This window comes from Osmerus mordax, chromosome 12 (genome assembly GCF_038355195.1).
Source record: "Osmerus mordax isolate fOsmMor3 chromosome 12, fOsmMor3.pri, whole genome shotgun sequence".
Classification (NCBI taxonomy): Eukaryota; Metazoa; Chordata; class Actinopteri; order Osmeriformes; family Osmeridae; genus Osmerus; species Osmerus mordax.
Window position 1 is genome coordinate 11,414,897 of NC_090061.1, and position 18,986 is coordinate 11,433,882.

An 18,986-nucleotide genomic window follows, 5' to 3' on the forward strand; every position below is an offset into this window, starting at 1 on the left:
TATGATTGTTTGCACTGCCCTGTCATCATGCTTCAATAAAATGTCCCTCAAAAAAAGAGAACCTTCATTAATGTTATTTTAGAGCTGGAGACTAAAACGTTTGATCATTGTACTATTAAAACTTCAAGGAGTTCGGACACCTTTTAGAACAGACTGACTGACTGAATACGTTTCATTAACACAGTCACATCACAGTTGATGTATTTCGTACCAAGACACTATCCTATATTTGAGAAATGACTGATCTGAACGCAATCAGGAGTCTCTCATATCCCTAAAGGATGTTATCGTCAAGAGGATTTAAGACTGGGTCTTTTTCTGGTCTTTGTCTGCACTTCTTTTGACTGCGTAACTCTAAAAGCTGTCTGGATTCAAGTGCAGATTTGATACAGCTCAAAAGCACACAGCCCAACCAGTGTCAGCGCAGGGCTAGACTTCTTCCAGCCCGAACCACGACACATTCATGTCATAATGCCTCGCAAAGAAAAGAAAAAAACCCTCTTGAGCCTCGGCCCCTCCTGCCTGCCTGTCTCTATTTCTGTGACTCTTATATGAAACACTTCTGACGTTAAACACCTGTTAACTTTTATGTCTTGAGAGAGGAGTGGCTGAATGGGAGGCCATTATGCTCCGTGCCAGTTGCCTTGGCCAAATCCCAGTAGACGCAGGACCGCTCCTAACATGGAGGGGTAATGATGGCGAACCTCCACATCCCAAAAGCCCTGGCAGTCTGAGAAGATCTCTCCACTGCTCAAACCCAACGGTCCATCCATTCCACTTAGCTGTGTGTGAAGGCACTGGCTTTCCAGGGACCTCTCCAGGCTAAACTGCTCCACTGCTACCCCAGCAGACAAACCCTGCTGATGCATGCTGAGCTCAGCGAGCCAAATCCCCTCGCCTATTAATGAGAGATTTGACCAACGTGATATGAAAGGCTTGGAATTCCTCTTGATTTGACAAGGTGGGTATCCATTGTCACGAGATCTGTCTGTTCACGTTCATTCGCATTGAGAGAACACGACTGCTCCATTTGAGTCGAGAGATGCAAACACCCATCATCCCCCCGTACCTAAACTAGGAGCCTTTTGTCAGAAACCACAAGTTAGAAGTTGTTGCAGACAGGGAGTCGTTATAAAACGAAGGCCCCTAGTCTCTCTAATGGTATCAATCACTGAAAGAGGTGTTGTGTGTCTGCCAGGCCCAGAGGCTACATGAAAACTGATCCAAAACGTTAAAAAAGAGGTGTTAGGCTAATATTTAGGGCTTGGATTCCTGCACCAGGAAATAGCTGAGGAGAACACCTTAAGGAATCAAATTTAGCAATCCGCAGGAATGGTCGGAAAACTCCATCCACTGCCTCTTTGAAAACCTTCAGCTTTTCAAACACCTTTTCATTGGCTTTACATTTCATGAGCTCAGGTGCAACAATTATTTAAACTATTTTTTGTGTCTTAATTCATGTCTTAATGGTCACATAATTCATAGCTGGATTGTCAGATTTATCCCCCATTAGTAGACTTGAAATGTCCTCTCTACTTAGTGGAGTTGTTTAAACCTTTACGTGCTACAGGCAACTTGTCCATTTAGATGGTGCTAAAAATACCATTTTTTTTTTAAGTGATCTTTCGTACTTCACATTGTGACAGAACAATGGTTTAAACAGAAGATCACACCAGTTTCCAACAGTAAGAAAAGTTTATTTTGTACTTTGAATAATGTTAACAAACCATTGTGAGCTATGTCTTATAAAAAATACTAAAATAAAAAAAATCACCTAATGAGGGTGATAGGTAGCACATACCCATCAACATGTAAAATCCAAAACATGAACAATACAACAGTAATAGCTTCTTAACATTCACAGAATGAAGATTTCAATGTTCTGTCAACAGTGACAAGCACACTTAAGTAAAAACAAACGGCATAAAAACAATAGTAAAACCAGCTGAGACTATAACTCACATCTATAATTGTTATACAGCTTTACTGTACGTGAACCTTAATGCGTGTTGAGATTGTGAACATGCCATCCAACATTCTGAGAACCACTTACACCCACATGAAAGACTAAGCATCTGGGGTTCAATCACTCAAACAGAACACTTCATTTTCTAATTAGTGACAAGCTAGTTCCCAAGCCTTTACTATACAAGTGTAAGGCTGGCTGAGATGTAAAGCAAACATGGATAACTGTGTTGTGGTCATGGGAATGTGAATAAGGCTGCACAGAAACACAGCATTCAACGTGATCAACAGGCAGACCAGGGACAGCTCTGTGAGGTCCTTGCAGGTAAGACGCCATTAGCCAGAGGAACTAACACTGCTGTTGTAGACATTACCTTTCTAATCAAACGTACACCCCAGACCCTTCCTTTTCAAACACTGAAACTAAGCTAATAAACTCAATGGAGCTATGGGTTTCATAACAGCTTGATGAATGAATGAATCAATGTAGTTGCACACACTGATCGATATTCAGGGATATACACCCCAAGGGAGGCGAGTCTCAAAGAAAGCAGTCTGCTGTGGAGTCTCCCTAGGTTCCTCCCTGTTTGTTCATCGCTTGGCTCTTTTGGGGGGGGTCTCCTCAGATTTGTGCCCCCCTCTGGTGCGCAGCGCCGGGGGACTAGCTTCCCGTTTACGACCTCCTTTGGCAGCCGCAACAACGGCCTGCCCTCTTGTTCCACTACACAGAAATAAAAGACGAAAGAATTAACACACGGTGCAGGGTACTAGGGTGCAGTCTAGTACTACATATTGGAATATGTAGTACTAGACCCCCCCCCCCCTCCCTTGAACTTACCGTGTGCTTGCGGCACTTTCCTCTTTACCTCCAAGTCTACTAGCCCGGGTAGAAGGCTTACTTGGTTTGTTCCTGAGAAAAATAACAATTTGAGTGAAAAGTCTCCCTATTATTCATGTGGCACAGCCTCTCGGACAAGTCAATTATTCAGTCTCTCTAAAACACCTGGCAGGTCAAAGACGTACCTCTCAGCCTCCAGACGGGCTGCCAACCTTGTCGTAGTTCTCCTCTTCGTCCCTCCTTCCTCCTCCCCCTCCTCATCTTCCTCCTCTCCTTCCTCCTCCTCTTTTGTTTCCTCCTTCTCATCAGGCTTGTCTTTTTTCTCTGAAAAAAGAATGCATAGTTATTGTGCTGCGAAGACGCAATGACAAAAGATACCACAGTACAGTGTGTGAACTAAAGTACCAAGGACTTAACCAAGTAAATCTTGTTCTAACTGAGTATCTTTTGTGGTCCATACCAGGGTCATCTTGAGTCACATCCGCTCCCTTGGAGGGCCTTCCCCTTCGGCCTGGCTTTTTTTGAGGTTTCTCTTTGTCCTGCTCTCCCTGGAAAAATCACCAAAAACACAGCCGGTATTATATTTCTGTTGGTTTGTAAGCATTACATTGCATTACATTGCGCTATACTTACTTCATCGGTTTTGGTTTCGCCGCGACCCTCCTGTTTTCTTTCCTCCTGGTCTTCTGACTGGCTCTCTGGGGCAGAAAGAGAAACAGGAATGTTCCAGAGAAAAGAGGAAATAAAGAAACAGACAAGTTAGTAAAATGCAGCTGTAAAATATATTTTAAATGGGGGGAAAGAATTTCAACACCACCTCTACACAAAATACATAAAGTGTATCTCCTACACTAGTGTGCTGTATGTGTGTCTCCTCACCTTTAACCTCCTGGGGCGGGTTCTCGTCCTGTTCCTGGGGAGGGTTCTCGTCCTGCTCCTGGGGCGGGTTCTCGTCCTGCTCCTGGGGCGGGTTCTCGTCCTGCTCCTGGGGAGGGTTCTCGTCCTGCTCCTGGGGCGGGTTCTCGTCCTGCTCCTGGGGCGGGTTCTCGTCCTGCTCCTGGGGCTCATTGTCCGGTACCTCCTTCTCATCAGTCTCCTTCAACAGAATCAAATCGTTAAAGGGCTACCTCTGAACAGCACACAGACCCACTGTGACTCAGTTCACTCTGTTGCAGATCAGTTCATAGAATAGAACTCACCTCTGACGTTTCCTCTCTTCCCTCAGACCGTTTCCTCTTCCTTGAAGGTTTGCCTACAAGAAAATAGTTAATAAAGCAGCAAAAAGGTGTAGTTGTGTAAGTTTCACCTGAAGCCTGTTCTTGGCACTAGCAGAAGCTAAGTTCTGCATGAAAGACTCACAAGAGTCAGTAGTCTCCTTGGACTCAGATCTCTCTGCGTTTTCAGTTGCCGCTGGTTGTGTTTGAGCTTTGGGTGGTCTTCCACGCCGGCCAGGTTTCTTCGGTTCTATCTTCTCCTTGCCTTTCTGAAGAGAACAAACACAAGCACACAACCGAAATTGAGCACCATCAACTCCTAATACTTTATGAAATCCGTGAAACGAACACCCACCTCCTCTTTCTCCTGCGGCTTCTCCATTGAGGCTTCTCCTGCTTTCTCTTCATCCTTCTTCTCTTTCGTCTTACTGCCTGCAGGCGTTTCTTTGGCCTGGGCTCCTGAACGCCTGCCTCGACGAGTAGGAGGAGTCTCCTCTACTTTCTCAGGCTGCCATGACAACGACAGAGTTATTGCACAACCCACCACAAAAGGATTATCCTCCGGAGTCCTCAGACACGCGTTCCAAAGCGCCTAACCTCTGGAGGCTGATCGTCTTCCTCCGCGGGGGCCTTGCAGGACCGTCCTCTCCGGCGTGTTTGGGGTTCCTTGGCCTTCTCTACGTCACCTTCCTGTAGCAGTCAGACCGTGGCTCAGGGAAACGCATATTTACATTGTCACAGCTGGGTATGTGTTGAGACGGAAGGCTCACCTCAACAGACTCTGGAGATAGATCCTCCTGGGTCTGTTGGTCCTTCTCCTCACCTAGAGAGTGGATTAATGTGGATGAATGAATGAAATCCAATTTTAAATTGTGTGAATTCAAGCTTGGTTCATAAAAGTTTAATAAAGTGAATGTGAAGAAGTATAATTGTGCAATACCAGAGTCCTTGGGCATTCCAGTTTTCTGATTGGATAGTTTTCTTTTGCGAGTTACTCTCCCCTCCTGGAACACAGGGAGATATATGAGAAATGACATATACAACTTGAATTTCACAATATACATAGTGTGTAGACCATCCTGAAGACAAATTATGAACCTTTTCAGACAGGTCTGATTCTTTGTCATCTTCTTGTCCATCTGACTTGGATGCATTACCTGAAACAAAGGACCAGTCAACGACAACACCACCGCAAACGGTGTGGCGATATAAACTATTACATATTAAAAAAAATGGAGGAAACTTCAGAAACGTACTGGTTTGTTTTTCCAGTTTGGATGGCCGGCCACGCCTCTTCTCCCTTACCCCCTCTGGCCCAGGAGTGAGAGACTGGCTCCCCTGGAGCACACAGGGAGGGGCAGTACAGGAAGAATAGTCACAGGAGGTACATTTATTATGTGAAAAAAAAATTGTCAATGATATTAAAAAGACCACAGTGATCTTTCAAATTTTACTCACAGCAACTGGGACTTTTTCCTCCAGTGTTTCCTCCTGGTCTTTATCTATGGGTGAAAAACGTCAAATCTAGTGAGGCTCTGTCAAGCAAGAGATATGACTGCCTATGGTTTTCCTGTGTTGACTGTGTTTAATCACTTACTCATATTTTCACTCTCCATCATGATCTTGGGGTCCATGGTTTCCACAGCCATCTCTTCAGTCAGCTCCTCCACCTTTACGTTCAAAATAATATGATAACACATCATCAGTCCCTCCCAGATTCGATCGTTAAAATTTCTGGTGAGATTTCAAACATACATTCGAGTCGTTCTCCTTTTCTGCACCCATAGATGGGGCCCCACTGTTAAGTGACTGGGACTCTTCAGGTTTGTCAGGGGTAACATTGGTGTGGTCCGTTTTTTCTTCATCTGGGCCAACATCCTTCTTTAAAAAACAATCAATAATTTATACTAATTATATATTATTTTAAGTCACTGAAACGTTTCAAAAGTGCAGTCAAATGCCCTTCTTACCTGTTGCCCCAATTCAGCTAGTGACTGTGCATTTGAAAGAACCATTTCAGTTACCTCAGCAGTGGAAGCATCTGCAATATGAATGAATTATTCTTTAACAGCAGTAACAAAAAAAGCTTTTCAGGGTCTAATGGCCTAAAATACTTCAGATCAGCACTGAACAAACACACATACACGTACCTTTTCTCCCTGGTTCTGCCACAGGAACATCCATCTGCTGAGATCCCACTTCTGTTGCATTTTCCACCTCTTCCTGCACATGCACAGAATCTTGCCACTCTCCTCCTCCAGGTGGCGCTGTTTCCATCTGCTGTGGAGCCATGGCAGCCTCCTCCTGTGTGGCTACGCTCGAGGACACTGTGCTCTCAGGGTCCATGGAAAGCAGCGTCAGGGCGGCCTCTTTCATCTTCAAGTCGGCATCCTGGAAGGCGAGCTCTGGCAAGGACTGTCCTTCATCCGCTGCCGTATCTTCTCTGTGGTCTCCCGGTACGGCCACAGCAACGTCTGTGACCGAGACCAGCCGGGCATCCTCCGAGGTGCAGATGTCCACCAGGGTGAGGAGAGCGTCGGCCTCAGACACCGGCAGACGTGGTTCTACCTCACGCAGCCGTTTCACGGCATCGTCCTCGTCGTCGGGTTCAGGGGTGATGTCACTCAGCGCATCGTAGGTGTCATCCGGAACCGAGGGAGTGACGATGGCGGCACTGGGATCAGAGTCTGCGCGCGCGTCTTTCGGCTGGGGGGGTGTCCTGGAGGACTCTGGCATCTCGAGAACGGGCGAGGACACGGGCGGCGTTGAGGACTTGTCCGATTTGTCGTCCCCTTTGATTCCTTTGGCTTCGTCTTGGGTTTCTCCTTTCTTCTCTGGGATTTTAGTCTTCTTCTCAAGTTTCTTGGCACTCTTGTCCTCGTTCCTTTCTGCTGGGATTTCTTCGGAGCCCCTCCTGTGTGCCTTCACGCCTGGGTCTTTTTTTCTGTCTTTTGACGTGTCAGGCTTGCCTGCAGGTGTTCCTCCTTTGCTTTTGACATCCGCGCCCTGCGCTTTCTTGTCCCCCTTGGATGAGGGCGGAACTTTCACGTCTTCCTTTGATTTGGATTGACATTTTTCTATTGCTTTGCCTTTCACAGACTGTGACTCGATCTCCTTAGACTTTCTGGGATCTTTCTCCATCTCAGAGCCGGGCTTGATTGACTTCTGGCTTTCCTGGGTGCCATCTTCCCCTTTAGGCTTCTCTTTTTCACCGTCCTTGGCCTCAGACCTAATCTTCCCCTTCTCCACGTGCCTAGTCTTCTCCACGTCCTCATTATGGCTCCTTGACCTCTTCAGACCATCTTTAGGGGGTTTCTCTCTCCTTTTGATGCTGTCAGGTCCTGGCTCCATGTCCGACCGCTCCTCAGAGGAACCAGTCGAGTCTCTGAGCAGCTGCCTCGAGTCGCTTTTCGCGGAAGCCTTCTCTCCTTTCGTCTTATCCTTCTCTTTGGCCTTGTCTTTCTCCTTACCCTTCTCTTTGTCTTTCTCCCTCTCCTTGTCTACTTTGGTAGTGTCTACAGCTGTCCTCTTCCCCTTTTTAGCATCTTTGTGAGAGCCTTCCTCACAGACACTCTCCGACACAGACGCCCGAGCCTCCCTGCCCAGCCCTAAAGTTCTTTTGTCACTTTTGACCTTAATTTTCTTCTCCCCTTTGTCATCCGAGGAGACTTTAAGCTCCTTCTGCTGAGACTCCTCCCCATCCCCTCCAACCCTCTTCTCTGACTTCTGCTTGGGCTTGGCACGCTCGTCAGAGAGACTGCGCTCCTTGTCTTTGCGCTCTCTGGGGTGCAGCTCTTTGCGAGACAGGCGGTCAAACTTCCCCGCAGAGCGCTGCTTGAGCAACTCTTCTGAGCCCTGCTCCAAGTCCAGGATGAAGGAGTGCGTACGACTTCTGTCCGCCGCCTTTCTCGGATCGGCGGAGTCTTCCGAGGTGCTACCGCTCTTCCTTCTGCGCCTCTCGTCTAATGATGCAGACTCTGAAACCTTTCTGATAGACTTTGGTTGCGAGCTCTTTGAAGTCCCAGCCTTTCCTTCCTATGGGAGAGATGCAGACACGCATTACTCAAACACAATACAAAGTATTTCGTGTTTTAAGTAACCAATGCTTCAATCAAATTATTTTTTCATCCAGTAATGTTATCATATATTTTAAGAGAGATGCTTACTTCCTTCTTGGCATATTCACACTCTGAATCTCCTTTCTTCTTGATGAAACTATCTCCTTCTTTCCTGAAAAGAGAGCATGTCCTGTTTTACTACAAAGAACATATGTACTCAGATATAAATGTATTGAGTATTAAAAAAAAACTGCTTTCAAAGTCTTCACTGTTCACTAGTAGATGTGCACACCTTGAGTCCCGTTTCCTCTTCCGACTGAGGGCCATTTTCTTTTCCAGAACCTTCCTTTCCTTGCGAGCTTCCTTGGCCCTGGGTCCCTCCAGGCTGAGCGATGCCGTCTCCTGCCTTCTCTTGTCTATATTTAGAGTGCAAATGAAGCCATTTGTATTAAATGATAACAATAACACCCTTATGACGCATTTACCTCATTTTCGGTATTCTTCTGTATTTACGTACTCTGTTCTTCCAGTTGAGCCGCCCTCTGTTTACGCTTCTCCTCCATTCGCTCCCTATTCTGTTGTCTCTTGAGCAACCTCTCCTCCTTGTCCTTCGCCTATGTCAGAATTAAAGAAAGCAACATGCTGGGTTCCATAGGATTTTCAGCGAGCAGGTACACTAGCTTTTTGTCGATACACTAGTGTTTGCATTCCATTCAAGAGTGCACTCACTGCCGACCGCCGCCGCTGCTCCACAGTGACTTCGTCATCCGAGTCGCTATAGTAACGCGAGTAGAGGAAGGGTTTGTGGACGTATGCCTGTCGACGAGGTTTGCGCTCCTTGTCTTCCTCATTGTCCGTACAGGTTTGCTTTTTCTCTTCCTTGTCACCTTCGAATCATAAATAGGAAATATAATATTTGGATGGTTACCTTTAATTCATGAAATGAATCTCAATTGTAGACTTTATATATATATATATATATATATATATGTATACAATTACATACACTTAAGTGTAGTAATATACTTTTGCAGTGAGAGGGAAAATATATCAAAAGGCATACCATCAGACGACACTTCACCATCCTCCGAGGAGTCAGATGGTGGTAACTCATCGTCACTCTCCTCCTCGAATGAAGACAGGTCACTGGTGTGGACGGAGCTGACAGTGATGTCACTGAGGCCTTCGAGGTCAGAGTCTTCCAAAGAGTATTCTGAAGGGGGGGGGGGGGGGGGGGGAGAAAGGTTATGTTTGGTGTACGAGTTCATTCCTTTTTCGAATTCAATGATAATAAACAGCTTTGCAGTGACAGACCAGCCAACGTACCTTCTTTAAGCCTCTCTCTGGCCTTTTGTTTCATATGGTGTTTCTCACTGGGAGATCTGAGTGGATCAACATCCAGTGTCTGCCCTTCTTCTTTGGGCGTTCCTGAGATCTTGCTGTCAACTTTGTCTTTACCCTCGTCTGCCTGTTCAGGAGTCCCAACCTCCTCCTCCTCAGTCTTCATCTCAGTCAATCGCTCCCTCTCTGAGTCTGTCAGCTCTACATCCTCCTTTTTGACATCCATAGCGTGGAAATCTGACAAAAGCATCAGTTCTTCTTCTCCCGTCTTCTCTTGGTCTTCTTCCCCCTCTTCAACAACATTCATGTCCTGTTCCCCCTCCTCCAAATCCAGCATTGGCTCCTCCAAGCCCCCCTTGCGATTTTTCTCCCCACTGGAACTGGCCCAGGAGCTCGCTTCCTGGTTAAGGGTGGTTATGGTATCCAGGATGGACATGGCATCTCCAGTAGGGGCAGAAGAAGAGGCTAGACAGACAATAAAAGATGAAAATTAACAAGGTAACTAACAGAGAAATGTGTCTATTGGTTACACACATTTGTAGACAGTCATTTTGTATTCTGTGATTGTTTACCTTGCTCAGGTAGGTTGTGGGCAGGCTTCTCCTCGTCAGGGACAGGTAGGGCAGCTTGTTCCTCGACATAACATCCAGGTGACAGGAATTCCCGGACCACCCTTTCTACCTGAGGCCTAAAGGTATGGTTGATTTTGGGATCCACCACCTGTGCTACTATCCTGTCTACGCCCTGCTCTAGCATTCCAGACCTGTCATAAAATTAAGATGAACATAATATCAATTTAATATGAGTTATTCTTCACGACGGCAAATATAAAAGATATGCATAATAATATGGGACACGTGAATACACAAATTAACAACGCATTTCTACTTACTGAAGGACCAATTGCCTTATGTTGTTTCGCAGTTGATTCTTGTTCAAGTGAGGACTCCATGTGTGGTTAGAGAGGTGGTTAGAAACAAAGTTGTCCACTCGTTGTTTTAAATTCAGGTAGGCAGGCTGAAAAAAGTCAGACAAAGGTAAAGAAACTGAACAAAAACAAAGTGTGTAAGCGAGTGAATAAAAGCTAGAGTTATAATCTAGCTGTAATTAATGGTGAGTGAATGAGTGTGTGACAGAAACAGATAAGTAAATGGACAAGTAAGTTTGAAGTTACAAAGACCTAGTTAGCTATGAACGCTATTGCTACCTTTGTATCCACATCTGCAAGGCAGTCTCTTCTGAATTGGTCGAAGAGACCTTGAGTTTTTAAATGGTTGACGATCATGGATACCAGCTGCGGGTCTCCTGGTGGTAAACCAGCCATCTGTCAACTTGTGTTCGTTTCCGACAAACTGAGAATGTTAATACACCGATATCTGGAGGGCAAACTCATTCAATACTCGTCTGAAGTTCTATTTTGATTTGGAACAATCGCATTTGACCCGGAAACTAATCGCAACAGCACCGGAAGCAAAAACATAACTATTGTCATCATTTTGTTTAGCGACCTCTAGGCAGAAACTGCATGAGCAATAACTAATAACAAAAGTCGATACCATTTTCTTTCGTTTAATTCACAACACTAACATGCCTACTCGTATTGCATTTGTCCAGATGTTGTCCAAATGTATTGTCCATTTAACAATTATGTGCTCTGCTAAATCCATAGTGATTTGATCAACCTGGATATAATCCACAACATTAAATGTCAATGGCAGTGGTAGAATTCGAATCACGGCCCCGAAGAGACTGGGACCTTAACCCAGCATCCCGCAAGGCCACGCTACCGTGAAGCTAAACTCACGCTAACTTAACTCGTTTTCAAGAATGATTAAATACATTGCACCAAAGGAAAAAAGTTTATAAAATCGTATACACTGACATATTTATTAGACAGTATGCATATCCAGACATCCCTTCCATGAAAGTTCTATCAAAACAAGACACCTTTAAATTCGCTCATAACTGGCCATCAGTGGTTCTTTGGTTTAAGAAAGCACATGACCAGTTGAGAGAAATTGTACATCAGTGTGAATATGGCATAGGATAAAAATACAAATAAACCACCTGCAATGACCAATTACCACTCCCTAGCATGCTAAACATTTATAAAATACAGACAACAGAACTAACTGTACACAAGTAGCAAGTAACTGACAGTCATCTCTTCAGAGCCTGGCAGTGTTAAATGGTAATGGAAATAAAAATACAGTCCATGAGTCCTGATTAGCAGGTGAAAGTCACCCACTCCAGGGTAAAGATGGTCCAACAGACCATATTGTTAAGGATCAAGGCTTGTTTGAAGGGCAGACAGGAGGCAAGACCCGGCGGGAGTTGGCCCGCACCCAGGGGTGTCCCATGACACTCGGCAGAGGGAGGCGCATGGAGGGGCTGTGGCGGAGGAGCTTGGAGATCAGATCCCGAGCCCCGTCACACACCACTTTTGGGAACTGCAGATCAACCTGAAATTTGGAAAGAGACATTGGAAATCACATCCTGAAAGTGGAAATTACTTCTCTACGGTCACACCTAAAATCATTTTGATCGCCAGGTTTTGGAATTGTGAAAACATAGCTCACCTTTGTGATACGCTTGTAAGTGTCAGAGTGGGAGGCAGTTTCAAATGGGGGGTTCCCGACCAAGCACTCGTAGCAGAGTACCCCAATGCACCACAGGTCCACCTTCTCATCGTGGGTGCTTCCCTCAATCATCTCTGGAGGCAAGTAGTCCAGGGTTCCACACATTGTCTTGCGTCTAGACAACAAGAACAATGTAAGGGTATGTCTATAAAATTACAAATAGACCAGAATCTATTTGTAAGGGCTCTGTGTGAGAGTAACTGTTCACTCACCTCAGAGATGGTGCATGGACAGACCAGCCAAAGTCTGCAATTTTCAGCTCTCCACGGAAACCCAGCAAGAGGTTCTCTGGCTTGATGTCACGATGGATCACTTTCCTTTCGTGGCAGTACTGCAACGCATCGGCCAACTCCTCCATGTACTAATAAAAATACCATTAAACATCCAGGGTGAGATCACACTTCAAACTCTGATACTCATGTCAGCTTTGCATATGTTTAATGAAGCACATGGTTGCACACCATCTCATGGCCACATTAAGGGAGTTTAAAGGGTTGACGGCAGGAAGATTATTTTAGAGCACCAGCGTTGATTGTCTACCTACAGAAAAGCATCCACCCCCCTCCTCCCTCCTACCGTGGCTGTCCGCTGGTCATCAAAGCGACCGCATCGCTGCAGCTCTTTGTACATCTCGCCTCGTGGAGCATACTCCAAGATAAGGAAGACCCGCTTGCGGTCATGGAAGTAGTTATAGAAGCGCAAGATGTTGGGGTGTCTGGAGGAAAGGTTGAATTATGGAGAGAATTATTTAAATCAAGGCTAAATTCATAAAATATAAGCATTAACAAAAGCTGGGTGATATGTATACACCAATACATAAACAAAACTGGTTTATTGTGCATACAGTACATGGTGTATCTATATTTGGTGCAAAGTATAACTTCTCATCCATCTTCATCCTTGATATGAGTCAATGGACATTGTCTTGTGACACAGATGATCTAGTGTCGGTACTAAAAGGGCAAACTACGATTAGATACTGACCTAAGATGAGACTGAATCTCAATTTCTCTCCGAAGTTGGTGTTCCACTCCTTCTTTTTCCATCTGAGATTTGAACAGCACCTTCAATGCCACAATGACCTTCAACTTTTTCTCCCTCGCAAGATACACATTCCCAAATTTTCCCTTCCCTAGGGGCCTTCCAATATCGAAGTCCTCTATGGTGAATTTCCTGAAAATAGACAGAGCACACATGACTACGACCCAAAGCACTGTGTACATGTTAAGGGTGGGTTCTCATAGTAACACTATCATATCATGACATTCTGTTAATGTGTGGCAGCTTTCTTACTTTGGGGGTGAGCTAGAGGAAGAGTTGACAGGTTCTCTCCCAGGTCCTGCAAGTGTGGACACAATATAATTAAGGTTTTGTATTTCAACAATACATGTTACCATCATTGTTATCTTTACTACAGTCAGTAATTACGTATAACATGCCATACTACAAATTTAGCACCATTATGCATTAATTCTGATAGGAGTCTGACCTGTGATGGCATTTTTATCTGAAGCCTCTGGACGGTTAACCTGAATTCGCTGTGGACCCGCACTTAACATTGTAGTTGTCTGCAAAAATGGATGCATCAGAATGGAAGTATAAAAAAAGTCATACACATGAAGAAGTTAGCAAGTTTGGTTGACAAATATATATTAGGTTGTATATTAGATCTGGCATGTGATTCAGCCCCTTAACGGCATTCTTATTTGGATTAAGACAGAATATCTAGCTAGCGTTAATATTCATTGTTCTAGTATGACTACACATCAATGTAGCACTTCTGCTTGCTGTGTAGCTACTAGCCTTGGCGGCGAATGGAAAAATAGACTTACTGGTCTTTGGATAACTTTGGGATCTGTGTTCTCCTTGTTCTGAAAAAGACGAGACGTGTTAACGAGCAAGTTAAATTGAATCCGATATGACAGCAGAATTTTCCTTCAATTCCCTTTACAACAATGATAGTACAGTACGGTAGCAAGGCTAGCTTTCTAGCAAAAGCTATGCACTAGCTCTAGACTAGACCTATCTCTTTTGGAGTGAGCTAACGAGACATTGCTAACTAGCTAGCTAGCTAGCACCAATAAACACCTTAGCCGTTAAAGCGAAATACGTACCTGCATCTTATTTCAATAAAGACCAATGTCAAGTGTAAAATACTATTTAAAACACGACGCCAACCGCTAAAACACGTAGTAGCAACCAGGCGCTCAGCTTACTCGTAGTGCCAGCTGATATTTACTTGTTATAAGACATTTAGCGACCGCCAAAGTTTTCAAAAAGCTACGTATGTCTTCTGTGATAGGCTACGTCTCCCATAGAGCTCGTTGCTGGTTGGTCCAATAGCTAAATAAACGATTGGTGGAAAAAGGACGTCTGTAAAATATACATCCTGCCCACTCGTGAAAAAAGGACAGAGCATTTCTTTATGAGCCAACAGCAGAATGTTGATCCTGCTCTCAATGCAGAAAATCTATATATTGGCTGTAATAAAAAAAAGTCAGTTGATATAATAATTGATCAAAGAGTTTCAAAGGGATTTATATCTATTCTATCAATAAAACAGAGGAATGTAAAGTTTATGCACAATAGTGGTTTGCAAAATAGTGGTTTGCAGCCAATGATTCATGGGGCCCTTTAGAGCCACCTCCCTTTCCTCTGTACTTTACTAGATGTATTTTACTAGAAATATCCACCAGAGGGCCCTCTTACTGTTACATGGTTTTACATGAACATTTGGTAAGAATGTCCACATGTTCACATCTGAATAGTGGATTTGCATACATTCTATTTTTGTTTTAATTTCCCTAACTGCTGATGTAACATACAGAGCTGTTCAGGTGGTGACATGCCATCAAGTGTATTATGCTTGACTGGGAGCTGCTAGTTTTTTTCTGGGTAAAGTTCTTTCAACGGTGAAGTGGTCCTTTCTGCTCCAGTTGGCTCTGTCCTCTGCTCCTGTGCTCAGCAGGATACCTAATCCCACTTCAACTTGGATAGGTTTTCCAGAAATCTTGCTGAACTCTGCAGCTTTAGTAACAAGGTGCACTCACTGCCCACACGCAAACAGTTCATCTACCTGATAGGAGGCTGAAGCCATCCTCTGCTCATCCTCTCCGCACCAACCATCCACAGATTTGTGTGGCCCTAACCATATGGGTTGAGGCCTTAAGGCAGTGGCCAGGGTTAAATTCCTGCTAGAGCCATTTCTGCATGTCTTCCCCCCTCTCTCTCTCCCCCCTACATTTCCTGTCTATTCTCTAACTATATTTGTGCAATTAAGTCAAAAAAGGACAAAAATGTATATTGGAAAAAAAAGAAATTAGTTGTGTCGTTGACTGGTCATACACTCTGGATAGTTCTCACACACACACATTGTTGATATTAAGGCCAGTTTATTTTCAAACCTTACAGTTTGAACAGTTTGAATTGTTAAATGTAAACACACGTTTGCTAAAAACAGGTACAAGATAAAAAAGTTATCAGAACAAGTTATTCGAAAGAACTCAGGAGATCTCAGATTAGTTAACAAGGAACAGAGAAGCCAGCCAGCAAGATGATAACTCAAACTTTATTGCACTGTCCAATGTTTGGGTGAAAATAGAAACTTTACAGGATTTTCTTCACAGTAGTAAACATTTAATCACCAATTCACGCTGGAGTCACAGGGTTTTTAATGCAGGGTCATGACCAGGACATCGTACATCCACAGTCTTAACTTCTGACCCTCCACAGTCATTCTCCATGGTGTTTCCTGTCTGTCCCCAGGCTACGTCCGCTCTATGAGTAAACAACAGCCTTGTACATCAATTATAGAACACACTGCACTGAGGAACTACATGGTTTTGTTAAGGTCTTTCTGTATTGTAGTGTTTATCCAGCACAGTCACAAACCTTGATTTTAACCTAACTGATGAGGTGAATGATGTGGAGAAAAAATATTTTGCATCGGGAAAGGAGCAAACGTCACAACCAACTTAAGTGTATGCAGTGTACTGTGAATACAAATGAGAGATCATACTGTATAAATATTTGCTACAAAAGGATGCATCATAATTTACATTACATTTACATTTAGTCATTTAGCAGACGCTCTTATCCAGAGCGACTTACAGTAAGTACAGGGACATTCCCCCGAGGCAAGTAGGGTGAAGTGCCTTGCCCAAGGACACAACGTCAGTTTGCATGACCGGGAATCTAACTGGCAACCTTCGGATTACTAGTCCGACTCCCTCACCGCTCAGCCACCTGACTCCTGGCTCCAACATAATTCCCAGTACTCAGCAGGAGCAGCAGAGGCCACCTCTTGTAACAACAGCATCTCCCAGGATTCTGCAAGCACACATACTGTAGAGCATGGGAACGATATAACAAATAATAATCCCTTCAGGCAGTATACGAGACTAAAATTAGAATAGAAAAAATATAACATAAATTATTCTCATCATTTTCATCCTACTCAGCATCATCATTGGCTCTTTTGCAGGCTCTCTGGTCCAGGGCGATAGTAAAAAATCTCCACCAGGGAGTTAGCATGGTGACCAAGTATACAGTGGGAAATTTAGGAACATGCATCATATGCATGGGAACACATGCTCAGTTTAACTCATTGCCCATGTCCATTAGGACAACATGTACTTCCTATTGTTGTATTTTGACAAACACACTCAACGTCCTGCATTGTAAAAGGCAGTAGCGTGTGAGAAGCTGGAGCTGTAAAAATGCCCTTTTTCTTTTGTGTTTCTAACTCAGCTTATGTAGTGATTTTTTGTCTATACTGTAGAAGACTGAATAAAACAACTGTTGTCGTCAGACTCAGTAATGTCAGTAAGCGGACAGAGAGCTGGTCACTTAGACAAGCTAAAAAACAAGCAGTAGTCTTGTACCCTGGCCTGCACTGTAAACTGCTTTCCTTTTTCCCCTCTGTCTCCTTCTTATTTAATTCTGACATATCCCCGCTGACAGTTCCCAAAATGTATGCAGGGATTCATTGACCGCTCCCTAAAACCCAACCTGGGGGAGACAGAGAGTCAGTGTAGAGGGTGTTTATGGGGCATTTGAGGGGTGGTGGTAGTTGTAAAACATTCTCTGGAAGCAGGTTCCCAGAAGTGTATGAACCCAGGGAGGGAGAGTGTGAGTTACACTGCCTGCAGGAGGCAGTATCATCTGAGTCTGCAGGGATGGATCACACTGTCCTTGCTTGGAACAAGGAGACAAATGTCCCAACAAGACATAGCGCCTGGATAACAAGAGGAATGTCAGGAGAGCTGGCCGAAAGAGAAGGGAGGAGTGAGTTCAGGGAGGAGTGATGCAAGGCACGCCTGTTTAGGTTGGAGGGACTGACTGCAGGTTTTTATTTTTATTTTTTCAGTACCCCTTATTTGTTTTTAACAACAGAGCCTACAAGGAACTCAAGCACTGTTTTCTGATAGGCCCAGTTAGGAGCTTAGGTCTTCACAAAAGTCAGGAACTGAGAGAGATGCGGGGGGGAGGGGGAGCGAGAGAAAGAAACGAGAGAGAATGAGAGATGACTCTAGTATGTCACTGTTTCTGTGTCATGGTACGCCGAACAACCACCCACGTTGGCTGTTCATCTGTGGCTGACCTTGTGCCACCTGCCTGCTGGCTCTATTACCAGGACATAGACGACAGGAGCCATCACATGGGGCGCTGAGCTCTTTCAAGCCCATTTGCTGTCTGCTGTTTGCTGACTTGGGCGCCATGGGCCCAGCATTACAGTAGGGGTCTTGTTATGGTTGTCTGGGAATGGGACTTGGGTGGCCACTGCTATTGACAGGCTTAGATTAATAAGCTACGCTATGCCATTCCATTGAGTGTCTTCCTATCAAGGGAGGTCACTCCAAGTCTGCGATTCTGTGTTGGGAGGAGGAGGCTGTACAGGGAGGAGGAGTCAGTGCTGGGAGGAGGAGGCTGTGCTGGGAGAAGGAGGCTGTGCTGGGAGGAGGAGGCTGTGCTGGGAGGAGGAGGCTGTGTTGGGAGAAGGAGGCTGTACAGGGAGGAGGCTGTGCTGGGAGGAGGCTGTGCTGGGAGAAGGAGTCAGTGCTGGGAAGAGGAGGCTGTGCTGGGAGGAGGAGGCTGTGCTGGGAGGAGGAGTCAGTGCTGGGAGGAGGCTGTGCTGGGAGGAGGCTGTCGGAGTTCATCATAGCCAGGGTGACATAAGCCCAAGCACACTCGTGCTGTCATAAGATGATATCTCTTCACCATGATGGGTATGTAACCTCAGGCTCTGGAAGAGAAAGCTAGCTCTCTTTGTTTACCGTCATCTTCCGACCTCAATCTTTCCTTTTTTTTAAGGATTTCTTTATTAGTTTTGCTATTTCTTTTGACAGTTTTGGATACAGTAGATGCATCACATTAAAAGACAAGAAAGTCACTATGTTCAAGTTCAGACATCACGTAAAAGTGGTATTTAAAAGCAAAACTTTGAATAACCCCAAAACACACAAAGTATGCTTTCATCATCTTTATGATATCTTCTGGAATTAAACCAGCACATCCACAAATGTATAGATATTTATTTTGAAAGTATTTTTTGAGAGAGCCTGACTCAGTAAGACGGAGCCCTCAGGCTGTTGCAGAATCACAGTGCATTAAAACAAGCAACATAAGAGTGAATAGGACACTGCAGGCTTGCTCATACACTAACAGACAATAACACACACTAAGACACACAAACACACACTCTGCCGCATCAGGGTGATGAGAGACAGACTGCTGCTGCTCCTCTGTTGGTACACAGGATTAGTAGTGTTGAAAAGAGCCAGTCTAGCTCACCCTGGCAAGGTCATTCTGAATATGAGGATACATGAGGATGCTTTTCCCCCAGGATGCAGTGCTTCCGACACAGACCTTAACTCACTATGACTATTCTTAGTCAAATGCTTCATTCCTCTGTAACTGGGCTTGGCACTAT

At 44.7% G+C, this 18,986-nt stretch overlaps 2 protein-coding genes across 3 annotated transcripts; both read right to left on the reverse strand.

The window, feature by feature from the left end:
• Window positions 1-1,685: 1,685 nt before the first annotated feature.
• On the reverse strand, window positions 1,686-10,812 carry bod1l1 (biorientation of chromosomes in cell division 1-like 1). Of its 2 annotated transcripts, none has more exons than XM_067248323.1 (28): window positions 10,624-10,812; window positions 10,309-10,433; window positions 9,989-10,179; window positions 9,402-9,881; window positions 9,139-9,288; window positions 8,805-8,962; window positions 8,593-8,689; window positions 8,368-8,491; window positions 8,184-8,247; window positions 6,168-8,052; window positions 5,988-6,058; window positions 5,773-5,895; window positions 5,615-5,687; window positions 5,476-5,519; window positions 5,274-5,355; window positions 5,116-5,174; window positions 4,958-5,021; window positions 4,788-4,840; window positions 4,615-4,707; window positions 4,373-4,525; window positions 4,163-4,286; window positions 4,003-4,055; window positions 3,683-3,899; window positions 3,437-3,501; window positions 3,264-3,351; window positions 2,989-3,127; window positions 2,804-2,875; window positions 1,686-2,686 (listed from the first exon to the last, which is right to left on the reverse strand). In XM_067248323.1, the coding sequence occupies exons 1-28, from the start codon at window positions 10,738-10,740 to the stop codon at window positions 2,557-2,559; spliced, it is 5,094 nt and encodes a 1,697-aa protein (XP_067104424.1). In that variant the 5' UTR covers window positions 10,741-10,812; the 3' UTR covers window positions 1,686-2,556. The 2 variants fall into 2 exon arrangements, with proteins under 2 accessions (XP_067104424.1, XP_067104423.1); XM_067248322.1 differs by having other exon boundaries at window positions 5,773-5,898.
• A 453-nt stretch (window positions 10,813-11,265) lies between these two features.
• aurkb (aurora kinase B) lies at window positions 11,266-14,288 on the reverse strand. The gene is made up of 9 exons (XM_067247609.1): window positions 14,170-14,288; window positions 13,888-13,926; window positions 13,545-13,623; window positions 13,349-13,394; window positions 13,040-13,228; window positions 12,632-12,770; window positions 12,268-12,416; window positions 11,996-12,170; window positions 11,266-11,878 (listed from the first exon to the last, which is right to left on the reverse strand). The coding sequence occupies exons 1-9, from the start codon at window positions 14,173-14,175 to the stop codon at window positions 11,705-11,707; spliced, it is 996 nt and encodes a 331-aa protein (XP_067103710.1). The 5' UTR covers window positions 14,176-14,288; the 3' UTR covers window positions 11,266-11,704.
• Between the last annotated feature and the right edge of the window lie 4,698 nt (window positions 14,289-18,986).

Coding starts and splice junctions, on each gene's coding strand:
- bod1l1 (XM_067248322.1), bottom strand. CDS start 10,740: ATGGCTGGTTTACCACCAGGAGACCCGCAGCTGGTATCCATGATCGTC. Junction 3,502..3,682: donor CCCGCCCCAGGAGGTTAAAG/GTGAGGAGACAC, acceptor TTTCTGCCCCAG/AGAGCCAGTCAGAAGACCAG. Junction 3,128..3,263: donor TGTGACTCAAGATGACCCTG/GTATGGACCACA, acceptor TTCTTTTTTCAG/AGAAAAAAGACAAGCCTGAT.
- aurkb (XM_067247609.1), bottom strand. Junction 13,229..13,348: donor TCCTCTAGCTCACCCCCAAA/GTAAGAAAGCTG, acceptor GTCTATTTTCAG/GAAATTCACCATAGAGGACT. Junction 12,171..12,267: donor GTCCATGCACCATCTCTGAG/GTGAGTGAACAG, acceptor CTTGTTGTCTAG/ACGCAAGACAATGTGTGGAA.